This window comes from Silurus aristotelis, assembly GCF_946808225.1.
Source record: "Silurus aristotelis genome assembly, chromosome: 7".
Lineage (NCBI taxonomy): Eukaryota > Metazoa > Chordata > Actinopteri > Siluriformes > Siluridae > Silurus > Silurus aristotelis.
The window spans coordinates 30,567,778-30,586,439 of record NC_139580.1 but is presented as its reverse complement, the minus strand read 5'-3'; the positions used below and the strand labels follow the sequence as shown (position 1 = coordinate 30,586,439).

Sequence of the window (18,662 nt, the reverse complement as noted above, 5' to 3'; positions counted from 1 at the left end):
AGAATTGCGTGGGACAAACTCACAATTCTTTTTTTCAACTTTTTCTCACAATTCTGACTTTATATCTCACAGTTCAGATTTTTTCTCACTAATTAAAGTTTATATCACAATTCTGATGGAAAAAAGTCAAAATTGCCTTTTCACAATAGCCTTTTTTTCTTTTTTATTCAGTGGTGGAAACGGGCTTCCATAGAATTTATGGAATAGACTTAATAATAGACTTACTAGAGGTATTTGAAGCTTAGAGGTCTCTCTCTCTCTCTCTCTCTCTCTCTCTCTCTCTCTCTCTCTCTCTCGCTCTCTTTTTAACTCTAACATGCTTTTTTCCCTCACTTGTGAAGACCCACGTTAGATGTTTTCTTGCCCCCCACCATGTCCCCAGATTTAAAGAAGAACATGCAAATTTCATGCTCTCAGCTGCCTGTTGACAGAAGGGTGGAGACCAAAACACTCGGTCTGAGAGATTCTTACTTACACCATGTTAAATTCAGAATCGTGTAATCGTGTCAGGCGGCAGGTTCTGCAGGTTCTCCCCCTTTAATGGCTACGCCTTCGGTTACATAACCGACACCAACGCAGGTGTTTATAACTTCACGTGCTGCAGACGATTTTCCGCATAGTTCGAGCCGCGCCCTGGAGGCCACACCCACTGCCTCACAGAGATGAGACTAGTTTTACATGCTGAGGTGGAGTACTGGAATTATTACTGCAGGTTTTCTGGAATCTCTGGAATGAGCAGGAAGGGAAAAAAAGGCAGGGAATCGATACCATGTCTAAACTGACATCTATAATAGCTTGAAATGGAAGGTTTTTGCGCTGGTTCTTCAGTCCACAGATGCTCCAGGAAGCACTCATGCTTTTCTTTCATCAGTTTATCAGCAAAGCGAAATAAAACCCACGTTTAAAAGTAAACAACCATAAATTATAGATGACCTTTAAAAGGACTTTGGGGTTAAAAAAATAGAGATTAATATTTCAGAAAGCTCAAAGTGCTGTGATGTGTTTTATGAATGCAGGTTGACCGGTTTAGGCGTTTGATCAGTCTTCCATTGTTGCTCCATACAATAATTCTGAAGACTGTAATTCTGATCAGATAAGAAAAAAAAAAGTTTAGAAGTTCAAAGTTCAACATTTTCATTGGAACTTAAATGAGAGATTTGGCCAATTTGAGCCAAGTAGAAACTTTTAATATTTTTAACTAATGTACAGTTTGTTACAGTCACGTGACTCATGAATGACTAATAAAGAGCTCTCATGGCTGCCAGCGCTTCTAAAAAGTTCAAAACCCTCTCTTTATATTAAAACTCTTTATGTATTATGCATGCATTTCTATTAAGACGGCGTGATTTTGAATTCTCTGACCTCGTCCTGTTTCAGACGCGCACGTTGCTCAGCGTGTTCGAAGAAGATGCGAACACTCTTACCGACTACAGCAACAAGCTCTTGCAGTCTATGCAAAGAGTGTTTGGGGCGCAGGTACACATGCATGCACTATATACACTTAGTGTTATTTTACTGACGTGCACTGGATATTATTCAAACTCTCTCTCTTTCTTTATCTCCTTTTCATTAGAATGAAATGGCCCTGGCCACTGAACAGCTCTCCAAACAGTTACTTGCATATGAGAAACAGGTAAAAAAAAAAAAAACTCTCAAAATGATTAATAACAGCAATGTTAATTTTGTGGGTCTATTACATCATAATGACATCATTAAGGTATTCTGATATGTGATATATAAAATATAGTATAGCATCATATTAGCAGTACAATATTATTATTCTATTATGTTCATTATAATATTTAAGATACAATGCCAGAGTGGACAAATCTGAAGTCCCTGGACAAGCATATTTAATTTATTCATAATGAACTAATAGGGTTTGCAAATCTTATTAAATAAAACTAAATGTATATGTAGTATGTAAAAAAAGAAATATGTAAGTAGCTGCATTTAAACTGACATCGCACAATTTTTCCAGGCTGCATCAGGATCTGCTCCAGATTTTTCATGCTTTATTTTATTTTATTTTATGTGGATATTATGTTATTTATTTATTTATTTATTTATTTATTTATTTTTATTTTTTTATCGACAAAACTATAACTCTCTAAAAAAAAAAATCCTTTGATATCGAGCAGTACTTTTTCAGATGATTTAATGCACATCCCAACAATTTTTTTTTTCTAAAAGGAAACCAATTATTACACATAGCAACAAAGAAAATTATACAATAAATCCCTAAACTGCAATTAACTAAAAGGAAAGCAAATATTTAAACAGGCTAATTTAATTTAATGCCAATCAAAAATGGTTTAGAATAGAATTCAAATTTTTTTTGTATTATTTTTTTTTATTAAAACATTCGAATGCGTTTAAATACAGAGTTCACATTTGTATTTAGCTTTTTTTAAATTAAGCACTTCACTCTTTCGGTTGTCATTGTGTTATTTTTGGCATTGTGTTTTGAAAACCAGCGAGCATGTAGAAGGGAAAAAAAACGAGCCCAAACTCATTTCATCGATTTTGATAAGTTCTTAAAGTTCTCGTTGGGGAACTGTTTTGATTGCTATTACTCGCTTCGCCAGGTAACATTTTACAGCATGAGCGATGTTTTGGCAGCGTTAAATTTTTTATTTTATTTTTTTTGGCACACGCCTCTGAGGACTTTCTTTGTCAATAAACCAAGTCAGTTTTATTTATTTATTTATTTTTTTGCAAATGCCCATTTTTCATGTGTAAAATCCAACAGTTCCATATAAACCCAATATCTACAGTATATACTGGTGGCTGATTCTCCAAAAATGGAATTTTCATAGAAAGAATTGACCACTCCTCCTGTTTCCCAACAAAACATACTAATGAAGCCTCCTACACTGTTATAAGCCACATCTGGTTCAGTTTGGGTTGCCATGTACGTTTTTTCAGACAAATTAACTGTGGAAAAAAAGCGTTGCAGAACATGGAATCTGTCTGTTAAAACAGCTTGTGCGGACAGTTTAACCGTACGCGATCGAAAATCATGACATCCCACCACCTCCTGCACAACACACCGAGGTTTGATTCGGCCCAACGGCAACAAGATGTTTCAGAACTCGTGTATTTACAAAAGCAAAAAAAATGTCAACTTTAAATCTTATTGACAAAACCCAAATGATATCCCCAGTGTGGGCGTGAAACTCTGTCTTTTATTAATATTTATTCATAATATTTATTAGATCATTTTAGCAACCACTTTTTCAGCCAATCAGGAGCTCTTACTGACCCGGAGGATTTGTCCATCGCCAGATCTACTTTTCCACGGAGCGCTTCTTCAATTCAGTCGTAATTTATTTATTAATTTTTTTAAAAGACTCATTTACGACACAGAGGAGCCTCCGAACGGCTGCGTCTCGACATATGAACGCTAAATTATTCAGTGTTTTGGAGTCCGAGTCATTTTCTTTGATGTGTGCAGAACTTCGCTCTTGGGAAGGGAGATGAAGAGGTAATCAGCACGCTTCAACATTTCGCCAAAGCCATGGAAGAGGTGAGCGTGCTCCATGCTGTGTGTTTGCTTGTCTGGCTTTTGCGATTAGGTTTGGAGTATAGCTGAATGAATGTGTAGGGCTACGTAGAGCAGTTAGTCCAGAAAACAAGTGTGTGCGAGTGTGTGTGTCGGTGGGTTGGCTCAGCTGGGTGGAGATATCAAGCAGAAGCACAGGTGGAGACAGTGTGAGCTAGCAGCGGGGAGGGAACTAACAGATGCGAGGTATTCTCCTTGCCAGCAAGGTCAACGTTTTCAAATGGTGGAGGCTGGAAACCCGGGCTCTCGTTTTTTTCTCAGAAAGGGTGTGAAGAGGTTTTTTTTCCCTCCTGTACCATTGCAGTCAATTGTAACGCTTCCATCTGTCTTTCTGAATTTTTCAGCTGAACTCCCTGCATGGCGATTTGGCGACTCAAATGGCTGATAGGATGGTGTTTCCCATGGTGCAGTTCAGAGAGAAAGACCTGACTGGTATAGCAGTGATACACTCATTAAACCCTCATTAAACCCTCATTAAAATAAATTAAACGTATCCCTCTGACATGTTAGCGCAGACGTATTTGTGTCCACTGCACGCCATCTGCGCTTTCAATAGGAAATAATCACACTAAAAAAAACAAAAAGAACAAACTGGTTCAATTTTAACTTTGATGGACATCTAACTTTTTTTTTTTTTTTTACACAGAAATTAGCACGTTGAAAGAGATATTCGGGATCGCCAGCGACGGTGAGTCCACACGCGTGTTTTGAAATCTCTAAGCAACCCGTCCGAGGATTTTGTTAGCGGTTAATTCTTGTTTTTCCACTTTTCCATCTTTCTCTTTAGAGCACGAGGCTGCCATGATCAAATACAGCCGATTGCCCAAGAGGAGGGAGAATGAGAAGGTAAGCAATTAAATCTAATATCCTCTATTCATTTCTCATGACACAAAGTGGAGACGGCAAAGGAGGAAGGCATCAGCACTGCTTTGTACACTTTTTTCCTTAATCGTTTTTTGTTGCCTGCACACAATGTAAATATAAAGGCAGTCTAATATGGCTGACGGAATGGAATGATGTCTGGCTGGAGCAGAGCATCATGATCTCTTTATTTGCCTTAAATACACTCAGTATTTGACAGCGTTTGCCTCTGTATGCCACCAAAATGTATTTGGAATGAATGGTTGGCTTTCAAACTAAACAAAAATCCATACCAATGGTTTTTCCGGGCTGCTGTCATTACTAAAGTGGTCTCTAGAGGGCAAATCACTGATTGGATGTGGCGTTTTAAATTTTTTTTTTACACATAAGACGGTGCTGCATGAAAAGCGTTATGTTAAATTTCTATTATTTGAGCGTTCTCGAACTCCTCGAACCTGCTACTTGATTTTTTTGAAGAATTTGATAAAAAGGGCTTTGGGCTCATGATAATTGTAATAGAAATCAGTGTTTGACTCATTAATATTTTATTATTAGATCAGTGTGCTGAGAGTCACATTCAAGTCTTTTCATATAAACTGTTGATTAAGCAAAGAGTCTTGTAATAAAAATGATCATCAGAACATTGAAGTAATAAGTCATAGTACTTCGGATACTTAAGTACAAGACAAATACTATTATTTTTTTTCTCAAGTGAAAGTTTCTCTGTATCTCTGTGTACTTTTACTTTAACTCAGACATGGTTTGTGTACTTCGTCCACCTCTGATCACTGAAGACAAAACTGAAGGCACAAATAGCCAGAAGGCTGATGCTCTAAAGACCCGGCAAAACATCCGTACAGAGGAAATGTCCTATTCATTGATGTCCCAGACTTTTAGACCGTCATTTGCCTCCACGTATTAAAAATATTTATCATAGTTATTTAAAAAAAATGGCTGTAATTTTTTCATGCTGAAAGTATACGCTTCCATCACATCCTGGTGCTTCTTTTAAAATACTTATGGACCACACTGTAAAATGGAATGTAGAGATTCAATACTGAGGATAATTAATGAACTGATACAAAAAAAAAATAAAGAACAGATCAGAAGTCTGGCAAAAAATGTTATAAATAAATAAATAAAATAAAGCACACTGTAAAATGTAATAAATGACAACGAACAGTTTTTGGACTGTTATTTATTATACATTTATTTTTTTATTTTTTTAATGGAAGTGTATAAAATATATTTTGGACCCTAATAGTTTTTGAAAGGATCCATTATGAGATTAAATCATGGCTGAGCATCAAGATTCTGTATTCACATTCGCATTTATTTGTGTGTGTGTGTGTGTGTGTGTGTGTGTGTGTGTGTGTGTGTGTGTGTTTTCTACAGCTGAAAGCGGAGATGGTTAGTGAGGTGGCATACTGTCGGAGGAAGCAGCACCAGGCCTCCATGCAGTATTACTGTGCTCTTAATGCCTTACAGTACAGGAAGAGAGTAGCCATGCTGGAGCCCATGCTGGGATACACACAAGCGCAGGTCAGAGAAATCTCTCTCTCTCTTTTATTAATAATAATAATAATAATAATAATAATAATAATAATAATAATGTTATATTTTTATAACACAGAAAATATATATAGATTTTTTAATGTATGTGCAAAAGTTATCATCAAACTAATTTAAATATTAATAAAAGAGAACACAAGTGAACACAACATGCAGTTTTTAAATGAAGGTTTTTATTATGGAAAGAAAACAAAGTCCAAAACTACATGGCCCTGTGTGAAAAAGTGTTTGCCCCCCTGTTAAAACTGTGGTTTAATCACACCTGAGTTGAATTTCTCTGGCCACACCCCCAGGCCTGATTACTGCCACACCTGTTCACCATCAAGAAATCTCTTAAATAGGACCTGCCTGACAAAGTGCTCTCTTTTACTAATATTTACATTAGTTTGATGATCTGAAATATTAAAGTGTGAAAACATGCAAAAAAAAATAAATCAGGACTTTTTCACACCAGTGTGTGTGTGTGTGTGTGTGTGTGTGTGTGTGTGTGTGTGTGTGTGTGTGTGTGTGTGTGTGTGTATTCCCTCTGGGATAAATAATATGATCTATCTCTCCATCTTATAAAGGCACTAAAAGGTCTTACATTTTGAACGCTGTTAAATCCGTCCTGTAATGACTCTTATCTCGCCCTCACAGATCTGCTTCTTTAAGAAAGGGATTGAACTGGTTTCCAAGAAAATGGACAGTTTCCTGGCTTCAGTGAGCAGCATGTCTGAGAGGTACCTGCTCCCAACCAGGACATTTCTGTGCAGGATATTTACTTTAGCTTTATTATGGTTATTGTGAAGGTTTTCTACATTCTCTGGTTCTACATGCAAAGATTTATAATCGGAATAAAGAATAAAATCTGCCTCCGTTGAAGATTAATGTTAGATGTTCTACGTAACAAAAACACAAGCATGGCCTCTGATACGAATGTAATCAAGAACGCAGTTTGGCGCACGTACGAGGACGTCGATTGCTTCTTGTTATATTGCTGTGAGAAAAAGAAGCCCGTCGGAGTGTGACGAATCGCCAGCATTAGTTCAGCATCTGCCGAGTCTTCAATCACGTTGCTGGCGCCTATGAAAAGTTTTGTCAGTCTCAGCAAAACCTTTTCCGAAGGCGCGTCTTTGAATCCGGTCATCAATTTGACGCCTCGTACTTCCTGCAAAATAATTCAAAACGACAGTCTTTTAAACGTGCTTTGTTTGCACGGAACGTGTGTGCAGAACATGGACGTCGGAGGAAATTGGTCAGGCTAGTTCAAGCTAACAGGAAGGCTATGGTAATAACTTCTTACAAACATGGTGAGCAGAAAAGCATCTCGAAAAAAAACTAAAGAACTCTCACTTTGTAAGTGGTAAGTTGTAATGAGGTCATTTCCTGCTTTGGCAGTGGAAAAAGTCAAACATGGACACGAAAAACGTTTTCCTGTGTAAAGCTTTTGCATGTAAAACCTACGTTTTGTCATATTGAATACAATGACACGTTTCTTTGTTATAAAAAGCTTCTTTAGAATGAACACTGAGTGGCTACTGGTTCTGTTCTACTGTAGTGAACCTTCAGTTTAACGTTCTGGACTGAAACCAGAGAACAGCATTAATAACCTGCTAGCGTTGCTAGTCATTAACGTCAGCATGCACGCTATTGTTTGTGAAACGGCGATTAATATGGGCAGTGTTTTAGATTTAACCAAGCGATGGGTCTCTATTAACTGATCTCATGCCAAGAATGTTTTCTCTGACAAATGGTCACCAATTATACAATGCAGCCACATCAACATGGAGCAGGACGTCTCAGGACTGTTCCTGACATCTTGTGTAACCCATGAGCTGGATAATTAGAGGGACTTTATGCTCTTATGCTCATGTTGATTTGACATCACTCCTGACCACATGTCGAGGGTTTTTTTGGTCATTTTTACTGGTCGTAAGCCAATTGTTTATTTAATGTGAGCACAGCATCGAACCTTAATGCCACCGTATTCTGTAATGAATGGTCCACCGTCATCACTGGCTCATCACTGTAAATAAAATTACAATTATAAGGAACAAACTTGTACATTCTTCTACAGAAACATACCTTTTATTACCGCTTTATCTCTGTAAAGCTTTTTTTTTTAAGGCAAAAACGTTAATGCGAGGCAACACTTCTCAACAGTCTGGTCAGTTGGAACATCGTCGCCATCAGTAGGGTCAGAATTTTGCATTGGCATCATCAATCCATGGAGCAAACTTACCTTGTGTTAAGACCTCAGGCTGCTGGTGGTGTAATGGTGTGGAGAAAGTTCTCTGGACAAACACTTCTCGCCTCATAATACCAATAGTTTAGATCCAGAAGAGTATTGTCCTTCAATTTACAGTCTTCTAATGACCACTTCCAGCCAGATAATGCACCCAAAGTCATTGACGAACATGACGGTGAGTTGAGTGCACTCTAATGGTCTTCCCAGTTACCAGCTCTGGATTAAATAGAGCACCTTTAGGGTACAGTGGAACCAGAAGCTCTCAGCATACATGCCTACCTGACAGATGTGCACCAATTATACAATGCAGTCATGTCACCAGTGAGCAGGACGTCACAGGACTGGTCCTAAAACCTTGTGGAACCCATGAATAACTGAGGCTGGAAGAGCAAAATGAGGCAGGAGCCAGCTTTGGTATTATTATTATTATTATTATTATTATTATTATTATTATTTAAGCTTATATTATTTGAGTGCGTGTTGATGGTACAAAATCAGATTACTTGCCTCGTTTGATTGGAACGGAAATATATGTAGATTGGCTTCAGTTTATTCAATTTCAGTGGAACCCTGTCATATAGACGAGATATTAGTTTTATTAATTAGTTAGTGACTGCATGTGAATATAGTTAACGGCCAATTCTCCTTCTCTCTCTTTCTACCCGAAGCATTCAGAAGCAGCTGGACACCGAGGCGGAGCTCATGCGTATGTCTCAGAGGGAGCTGTTGTCCGTGGACGACATTGTCTACATGCCTGACCACGATCAGACACCGGTCAACCGCACGCTCATTCAGAAAGCAGGCTACCTAAACATACGCAAGTACGCAGCGCTTGCTTTTTGCATTTCTCTCCCGTTTGTTTTGCTTTAGTTTGACATTGAAAGGCATTGGGAATGTTTATTTGTATGTTTCGTAAAAAATATACAACGAGTGTTTTTTTTTTTTTAATGTTTGTCGCAGTTTGTATTGCTTTGCTTGTTGGGGTATAAAAATCTACTTAAAAACAAATCGCAGGTTGTTCAAAATGTAGCTGAAAGACCAGGACTGGTGGGGGGATTTCTCCGGATTGTCAATGTTGTCCTAATATCCTCTCCTGACTCCTGCAGTAAGACGGGCCTGGTGAGCACTGCCTGGGATCGGCTCTACTTCTTCACCCAGGGGGGGAACATGATGTGCCAGCCACGTGGTGCTGTGGCTGGTGGCATGGTGCTCGATCTGGACAACAGCTCCGTCATGGCGGTGGAGTGCGAGGACAGGCGCTACTGCTTTCAGATCACGTCACCCAGCGGGAAAACGTATGCCAGCTAAGTGTGTGTGTGTGTGTGTGTGTGTGTGTGTGCGCATCAAAATGGGTAATCCACTGGGGGGTAAATAAAAGATCTATTAGCGGCGCAGCAGAAGTGTGTCCTGGATGTTGGTTTTGTAGGTTTAACTTCCTGCTGAGGCGTTTACTGTCTCTGTGACGAGAAGGACACGAATTCATCCCGTGAAACAGCCAGTTTTAACAGACACAGCGTAGCAAATGTTTACAGCAGTCCAGCTGGTATTTATTCTGTTAGACACCTAAACCTGCATTTATTCAATTAAACACCCAAATTCCTATTCATACAAGAAATCTGGATTTTCAGATTTTCCAGACGGACACAATCATGACGTCCTAACTGGTAATGGCATATTTATAAAAATATAAAATCCCATATAAAGTGTTTTGCATGGAACACTCGTTGTGCACCACTTCACTGCTCCATTCGAACTAATGACGAGTTTATAAATGAGCTGGCACTGGTTCCAATCCATCCCCAACTCCTCAGGGTCGCCAACTCCAAGGTCCAAAATTTCCCGTTTAATAATATAAAACTGTCTTATACAACTATTTATAATAATTCTTCTTCTCCTTCTTCCGGCTTCTCCCATTAGGGGTCGCCACAGTGGATTGTCCTGTCCATACCCCCCATCCTCTACATCTGCCTCTTTCAAACCGTCCACCTGCATGCCTTTCCTCACCACATCCATAAACCTCCTCCTTGATCTTCCTCTTTTCCTCCATCCTCAACTTTCTTCCACAGATATACCACATCTATCCTCTGCATCCTAGTGGTCAACCGATAGATTGCTGGATTTTACCGATACCGCAAGTTTATTGAATCATGAAAATGTGCTGAATGAAATAAGAATATATTAGTTGTAATAAATCTAATGATGAAATGACTCGATTCTAATTAATAAACAAAATATAGTGCTCTCCGTGCAGCGAGCAGTCTCGCCTCAAAACAAACAGCACAGTCAGTGATTCACCTCTAGAGGGCACTCTATATAATTGCCGTGGACCTTTTCAGCAACCCGGAAAAACTGAGTTTTTGCAGATCAACTATCGGGGCCGATGAAACAGTCGATTACTAAACTCATATCAAACTTATTTGTAATAGATTGAAAGATTGTCAAACATTTATTTTGTAAAAGGAAGTGACTAAAAAGTGTTTTATTCGGTTTATCGGAAGTTTTTAAGATTATTGTTCTAAAAGAATTTAGGATTTTTTTTTTTTTTTGTAGTGCAGTCATCTCACAGTTCCAGCACTGCTGTCACTTTCTTCTTATCTCCCTTCACTTCTTGCCACACACGTCTCCTTGTCTTTCAGCACACAGCTTCTTTTCTTTCACCGCTCGAGCGCACCTTTTCTTTTTCCCATTTCCATCCTGTCCTTCTCTATCTATAATTCATAGACTTCCCGAATACTCGAGAGTGGACTGCTGTGCTGCTGTGGCTAGCTAATGCACAGTGTGCACACACTTCTATAGGATACTTCAGACTATTTTTAACTGAAGTGTGTGTGTGTGTGTGTGTGTGTGTGTGTGTGTGTGTGTGTGTGTGTGTGTGTGTGGTTTCTTTATGCAAGACAAATTACAATCAGGAAAATGAAAAAAAATAATAATAAAATCCCCGAATCGCAGCGAGTTTACTCTGCTTTCCAGGCGACTCGGCAGCTCATTTTCCAAATCCGTCCTCTGAGGATCACACCTCCGGAATCAATTTCCTGCCACAATATTAATGTCTTCGTCCCTGTGACGATGAGACACACAGTGGGCTTTAGCATGCTGGCACTGATCCACATGCTATTACAAAACAAAAGAAAACGGAGAACGAGCCTCGTTGCATCCACACAGCACGATTTAATCGAAGGGGAAATAATCCTTTCGCGTTAAAAGCCAGAAACGAACGCAGACCAAATGCATTTTGGCAGCAAAACAAAGCCGAGAGGCGTTTTCACAAAAATGTTTACAATAACGACTTTTCAATTGTACCTATTTTTAACGCCCAATCAGCGCTGCAATCATTCCTGTAACTATGACGATGCGAGACCTCGTATGTCTAATGCATTTGTTTATTTATTTTTCCTCCCAAGATCCATGATTCTTCAAGCCGAGAGCAAAAAGGAGTATGAGGAGGTATGAGGTTTGTCCTTGCTAATGTTTTGGGGGTTTTTATTGGAAAATCGTTTCCATTTTTAATTTGAATGATGGTTTCCTGTTGCAGTGGATCTGCACCGTTAACAACATTTCCAGGCAGATCTACCTGACGGACAACCCTGAGGTACTTCTCCCACCTCTCCCAGCACTCGATACCTACATACTCTAGATTTTCTTTTTTTATTTTATAATATAGTTCAGAGTTTATACAGTTACACTGACTTTTTTGTACGGACTCCACCTTCACCTGGGAAACGTTTCCACCTGCCCGAGGGTGTGGTGTTTACTCTCTGATATGTGAGCGGAAAGAGGTCCAGCCACGTCACAGCTAGAGATCCTGGTTCTATCCTGAACCTTGCTTTTTCTCAACTGACTTTTTACCACTAACACTTTTCACCATGCCTCCTTCAACAAATATTGGCCACGCCCCTTTGCCACGCTGTCATTGCAAACAAGACTTGCTAGTTTTGCTGAGAGAAAATATGTTGAATATATCTCATTAAGATAGCATTATTCAACTTTTATACATTGAATATATTTGCATTTTTATTGACATTTTAAGGATTTGAGTGTAGAAAAATACTCTGATGTACTGGCATCTAATCTGAGGGGGGAAACCTGTGAGCGTGTCCGAGGCAAATTGGTAACTAAAGACCAGTAGATGAATAAATGTAGCATGTTGAAGAGATAAAAACTAGCAATGCAGTGAGGAACAGGGATCTCAAGGCAAAGATTCCCAATAGCATCACAAATGCTTGCATGAATTTGTTCGCTTTCAACACCACAGCACCATGGACAGCGGACTGACACAACAGTCATGTGACATACGGGTGGTTGGAATGTACACTTGTGTCCAGGTGGATTTACCTGATATTCTGGAAGCTCAGATCAGAACCAAAAGAGTGTGTGAAAGTTACAAGGCCGGATCGGACCACACGGACCAGCCTTCGTTCCCCACGTGCATCAATGATCCTCGTCCACCCACAACTGTGTCACCGGTTCACCACTGTTCCTCCCTTGGAGCACTTTCGATAGATACTGAACACTGCAGACCAGGAACATCCCACAAGAGCTATAGCTATGGGGATGCTCTGACCCAGACGTCACAATTTGTCAAACTTGCTCAAATCCAAATGTTCAGTTGCTGCCCAATAAATAAATCCACCCACTAACAGGTACCATGATAAAGAGATCATCAGTGTGTAAGAATGTTATAATGTCATGCCTGGTCGGCGTACAAATGAACTTTGAAGAAGCAGCAGATTGTGATCATGACCATCATGCTCACTGCACAGTGGACGAAATCCTTATTTGCATTGAGCAGATTATAAATGACCATGAACTGCTGATAAATTCAGCAATGATGCAACTGAATGAATATTCAGTGTCGCCCAGTTGAGGATGGATTCTCTTCTAAATCCCGGTTCCCCCCAAGGTTTCTTCTAAGGTCCTTTATAACGAAACATATCGGGACATATTTTATGTATTTAAAATTAATTTTTTTGTACTTTTGTAAAGTGTCCTGGTAAAAATTCCTATTTTTGAAGCTCTGTACAAATAAGATCGCATGGAATAATAATCATCCGTCTCGTACCATTTCCTCAGGCGGTGGCCATCAGGCTCAACCAGACAGCCATCCAGGCGGTCACTCCCATCACCAGCTTTGAGAAGAGAGCAGAAGGCTCCCCGAACCCTGACAGGTCAGACTCCTATCATTCTAACATCTGTTAAAGCTTGAGGAATCACAGGCAGGGTTCAGATGCAATACTAACCGCTCTTGAAAGTCCGAGCCAAAGTGAAGGCTATTATCAGGGAATTACGGTTTTACAGGAAGTGGTGGCTCAGTGGTCAGGATTTGGGACTTGCAAGTTTTGAGTTCGGTTCCCTGCAGCGACAAGCTGCACTTAAGCAAAAGCCCTTACCCTGGAACTGCTATAAGAGTTTTATAAGAGGGGATAAATGTCAGTTATTATATAAAGGCATCTGCCAAATGCCATAAATGTCATTTATATAGTCAGGAAGCTGCTCTTAATAATGTATTAAACATGTATTAGCTGTAGTAGTGTGACCTGTAGGAGCCCATTCACTCGTCTCTCTCTCTCTCTTTCTGTATTGTATCTGTAGGGCTAAGCCAGGCGCAGTGGTCACTGGCAGCACTAAGAAAGCTCCTGCTGTCCCTGAAGCTAAAGACCTGATCGTCCCTGGGACGCCCATCCAGTTCGATATCGTGCTTCCTGCATCAGAGTTCCTGGACCAGAACAGAGCAGGGGGAAGGTCAGAGAACACATCGGTCACACATTCAATTAAAATGATGCTTAAAAAAAAAAAAGCCGACCTGATTTTAAATGCATACTCGCTGCCCCGGAATGATAAAACTCGCCTAATATGCTCAGGGAAATGGCATCGTTCTTTTTCTAAGGAAGAAAAACCAGACGAGTAATTCGCAAGCTGATATTATTTAAATACTGAACATCGTGTGAAAGTCCCAAGGGCAAAAAAACGCATAAAGCAGTGATGCCTTCGTAATTATATAAAAATAAAATCCAATGAAATATTTTTACAAAAAAAAAAAACACAGCAAACTAATCAAAAATATCAAATATATAAAAATACTTTATATTAAGCGTTTAACTCTTTGTGTTTAAAAATGCATCAGTCAAAAAGAGCTGTGCCTCCTTGAGAATCTGTCCTAGTTTTTACACACCTGATTGTGTTTCTGGAGTTAAACCTTAGCAGTGGTGTTTGATTCACGTTTTTTTGTGATATTAGAGGTGGTTGATTTTATCGATAGCGATCGCTAGGTTGGCTTGCACTTGCCTATAACCGATTAACTGACTTATGAAGGTTGGTGCTCCCTGTGACTGTGTGTGCAGCCTTGTGCTGCCATCTGTTGGTGTGTTACTATATCTATTTACAAAACTTTTTGATACCACCTTGTAAATGAGATCACTGTAAGTATATGAGGGCATCTGCCAAATGCCATAAATGTAAATAAAGTACATGTACAGGTGGATGCAGTTATGACCACAGCTGCTCACACTTTTACACTTTGCGCTTAACAATCTTTATGAAAAAGACAAAAGTCAATATTGCTGAACGTTTCGATCATGCTAGTGGTCACGATATATTGCACAGTCGCTTTAGTTTGTTTTATTTTTCCACTTTCCTCCTGCCTTCCACAGACGCACGAACCCTTTTGGTGAGACCGAAGTGGACAGCTCTTCAAGTGCAGACGGTGAGACAGCATAACGTGGAGTCTTTCGAATTGAGCTGCTCATCATTTGCCCCGGGACAGCTGAGGTCAAGAAATGCCCCGGAACGCTATAATAGAACTCGTAGACATCAATTCAATTCGTGCTCACATCAGCTTGTCAGTGCAGACGCTGCACTCCTTCTGTGAAGTATTGTTGAATGAGCTTTCGTTTACAGTGACAGTCCCTCAATAACCTCACTGTGTGTGTGTGTGTGTGTGTGTGTGTGTGTGTGTGTGTGTGTGTGTGTGTGTGTGTGTGTGTGTGTGTGTGTGTGCGCGCGCGTGTGTAGACTCCTTGCTGCAGCAGGTATTTGCTGTGCGGTTCTTGGGCTCGATGGCAGTATGCTCTGGACAAACACAGGAAGTTATCTATGAGGCCATGAGGCAGGTGCTCGCAGCTCGAGCGATACACAACATATTTAAAACCAGCGAGTCGCACCTGATGGTAACAAGCAGCTGCCTCCGGTGAGTCCCACATGGGGCAACGTGTGCAGGGAGGCACTTCCATACCACTGCTTTGTATTCACATCAATTAAAAAAAAAATTATATATATATATAATTTTTTTTTTTTTTTTTTATTTATTAATTTTGTCCTACAGGTTGATTGATCCTCAGACGCAGGTCACGAGAATAAGTGTGAGTACACGTTCTACTGATGAACAGGACAGGTCACGGGAACTTTTGGGGTGGTGTTCGGGGGTACTGTTTGGGGTTACTGTCCAGAGATACTGTTTCAGGGTGCTGTTTGAGGGTGCTGTTCAGGGTATTGTTTGATGGTACTGTTTGAGAGTACTTTTTGGGGTTACTGTTCCAGGATACTGTTTGAGGGGTACTGTTTGATGGTACTGTTTGAGAGTACTGTTTGGGGTTACTGTTCCAGGATACTGTTTGAGGGGTACTGTTTGATGGTACTGTTTGAGAGTACTGTTTGGGGTTACTGTTCCAGGATACTGTTTGAGAGTACTGTTTGGGGTTACTGTTCCAGGATACTGTTTGAGGGGTACTGTTTGATGGTACTGTTTGAGAGTACTGTTTGGGGTTACTGTTCCAGGATACTGTTTGAGAGTACTGTTTGGGGTTACTGTTCCAGGATACTGTTTGAGGGGTACTGTTTGATGGTACTGTTTGAGAGTACTGTTTGGGGTTACTGTTCCAGGATACTGTTTGAGGGGTACTGTTTGATGGTACTGTTTGAGAGTACTGTTTGGGGTTACTGTTCCAGGATACTGTTTGAGAGTACTGTTTGGGGTTACTGTTCCAGGATACTGTTTGAGGGGTACTGTTTGGGGTTACTGTTCCAGGATACTGTTTGCGGTTACTGTTTGATGGTACTGTTTGCGGTTACTGTTCCGGGATACTGTTTAAGGGTACTGTTCCGGGATACTGTTTGATGGTACTATTTGGGGTTACTGTTCCAGGATACTGTTTGCGGTTACTGTTTGATGGTACTATTTGGGGTTACCTATTCCGGGATACTGTTTAAGGGTACTGTTCCGGGATACTGTTTGATGGTACTATTTGGGGTTACCTATTCCGGGATACTGTTTAAGGGTACTGTTCCGGGATACTGTTTGGGAATACTGTTTGATGGTACTGCTTTAAGTAGTGTTCGAGTGCTGCTCAGGGGGGTACTGATGGGGTTACTGTTTAGTGTATTTTTGTTCATTTTTCTCTCCTGACTGAACCCTTCTTTGTCTGACTCCATGCTGTTAGTTCCAGCTCAGGGACGTCACCCAGTTTGCAGCGCATAAGGAGAACAGCCGGCTAATGGGCTTTGTGGTGGAGGGGAGAGACTGGAGCGAGGGAGAGGAGGAGGGAAAAGCATCTTTCAGTGCCTTTGTGTTTGAGAGCAACACCGAGGGAGAGAAGGTAACTGTTCAGTTCTGATGCTGGAAAACCATTCGATTAAACAGGTTCAATTAAGAATTAATCACACTGAACACTAATTTACACACGTAGACACTAATACACTGACCTATCGCTAACACACACACTAACACACACACTAACACACTGACCTCTTACTAACACAATGAACTAACACACACACTAACACACTGACCTCTTACTAACACACTATACTAACACACACACTAACACACTGACCTCTTACTAACACACTATACTAACACACACACTAACACACTGACCTCTTACTAACACACTATACTAACACACACACTAACACACTGACCTCTTACTAACACACTATACTAACACACACACTAACACACTGACCTCTTACTAACACACTATACTAACACACACACTAACACACTGACCTCTTACTAACACACTATACTAACACACACACTAACACACTGACCTCTTACTAACACACTATACTAACACACACACTAACACACTGACCTCTTACTAACACACTATACTAACACACACACTAACACACTGACCTCTTACTAACACACTATACTAACACACACACTAACACACTGACCTCTTACTAACACACTATACTAACACACACACTAACACACTGACCTCTTACTAACACACTATACTAACACACTGACCTCTTACTAACACACTATATTAACACACACACTAACACACTGACCTCTTACTAACACACTATACTAACACACACACTAACACACTGACCTCTTACTAACACACTATATTAACACACACACTAACACACTGACCTCTTACTAACACACTATACTAACACACACACTAACACACTGACCTCTTACTAACACACTATACTAACACACACACTAACACACTGACCTCTTACTAACACACTATACTAACACACACACTAACACACTGACCTCTTACTAACACACTATATTAACACACACACTAACACACTGACCTCTTACTAACACACTATACTAACACACACACTAACACACTGACCTCTTACTAACACACTATACTAACACACACACTAACACACTGACCTCTTACTAACACACTATACTAACACACACACTAACACACTGACCTCTTACTAACACACTATACTAACTCACACACTAACACACTGACCTCTTACTAACACACTGAACTAACACACACACTAACACACTGACCTCTTACTAACACACTATACTAACACACACACTAACACACTGACCTCTTACTAACACACTATACTAACACACACACTAACACACTGACCTCTTACTAACACACTATACTAACACACTGACCTCTTACTAACACACTATATTAACACACACACTAACACACTGACCTCTTACTAACACACTATACTAACACACACACTAACACACTGACCTCTTACTAACACACTATACTAACACACACACCTCTTACTAACACACTATACTAACACACTGACCTCTTACTAACACACTATATTAACACACACACTAACACACTGACCTCTTACTAACACACTATACTAACACACACACTAACACACTGACCTCTTACTAACACACTATACTAACTCACACACTAACACACTGACCTCTTACTAACACACTGAACGAACACACACACTAACACACTGACCTCTTACTAACACACTATACTAACACACACACTAACACACTGACCTCTTACTAACACACTATACTAACACACACACTAACACACTGACCTCTTACTAACACACTATACTAACACACACACTAACACACTGACCTCTTACTAACACACTATACTAACACACACACTAACACACTGACCTCTTACTAACACACTATACTAACACACACAC

The 18,662-nt window shown here is 40.0% G+C and overlaps 1 protein-coding gene across 1 annotated transcript in view; it reads left to right on the top strand.

Moving 5' to 3' along the window:
- appl2 (adaptor protein, phosphotyrosine interaction, PH domain and leucine zipper containing 2) overlaps positions 1-18,662 on the top strand; it is a 31,916-nt gene that overhangs the window by 9,104 nt on the left and 4,150 nt on the right. The window contains exons 2-19 of the mRNA XM_083546322.1: positions 1,378-1,476; positions 1,574-1,633; positions 3,458-3,529; positions 3,910-3,997; positions 4,212-4,253; positions 4,353-4,411; positions 5,822-5,968; positions 6,635-6,717; positions 8,894-9,046; positions 9,332-9,520; positions 11,627-11,669; positions 11,758-11,814; positions 13,296-13,390; positions 13,815-13,964; positions 14,873-14,925; positions 15,234-15,408; positions 15,544-15,580; positions 16,658-16,813. Coding sequence (XP_083402448.1) covers positions 1,378-1,476; positions 1,574-1,633; positions 3,458-3,529; positions 3,910-3,997; positions 4,212-4,253; positions 4,353-4,411; positions 5,822-5,968; positions 6,635-6,717; positions 8,894-9,046; positions 9,332-9,520; positions 11,627-11,669; positions 11,758-11,814; positions 13,296-13,390; positions 13,815-13,964; positions 14,873-14,925; positions 15,234-15,408; positions 15,544-15,580; positions 16,658-16,813 — 1,758 coding nt within the window. The remainder of the gene's footprint in view (positions 1-1,377; positions 1,477-1,573; positions 1,634-3,457; positions 3,530-3,909; positions 3,998-4,211; positions 4,254-4,352; positions 4,412-5,821; positions 5,969-6,634; positions 6,718-8,893; positions 9,047-9,331; positions 9,521-11,626; positions 11,670-11,757; positions 11,815-13,295; positions 13,391-13,814; positions 13,965-14,872; positions 14,926-15,233; positions 15,409-15,543; positions 15,581-16,657; positions 16,814-18,662) is intronic.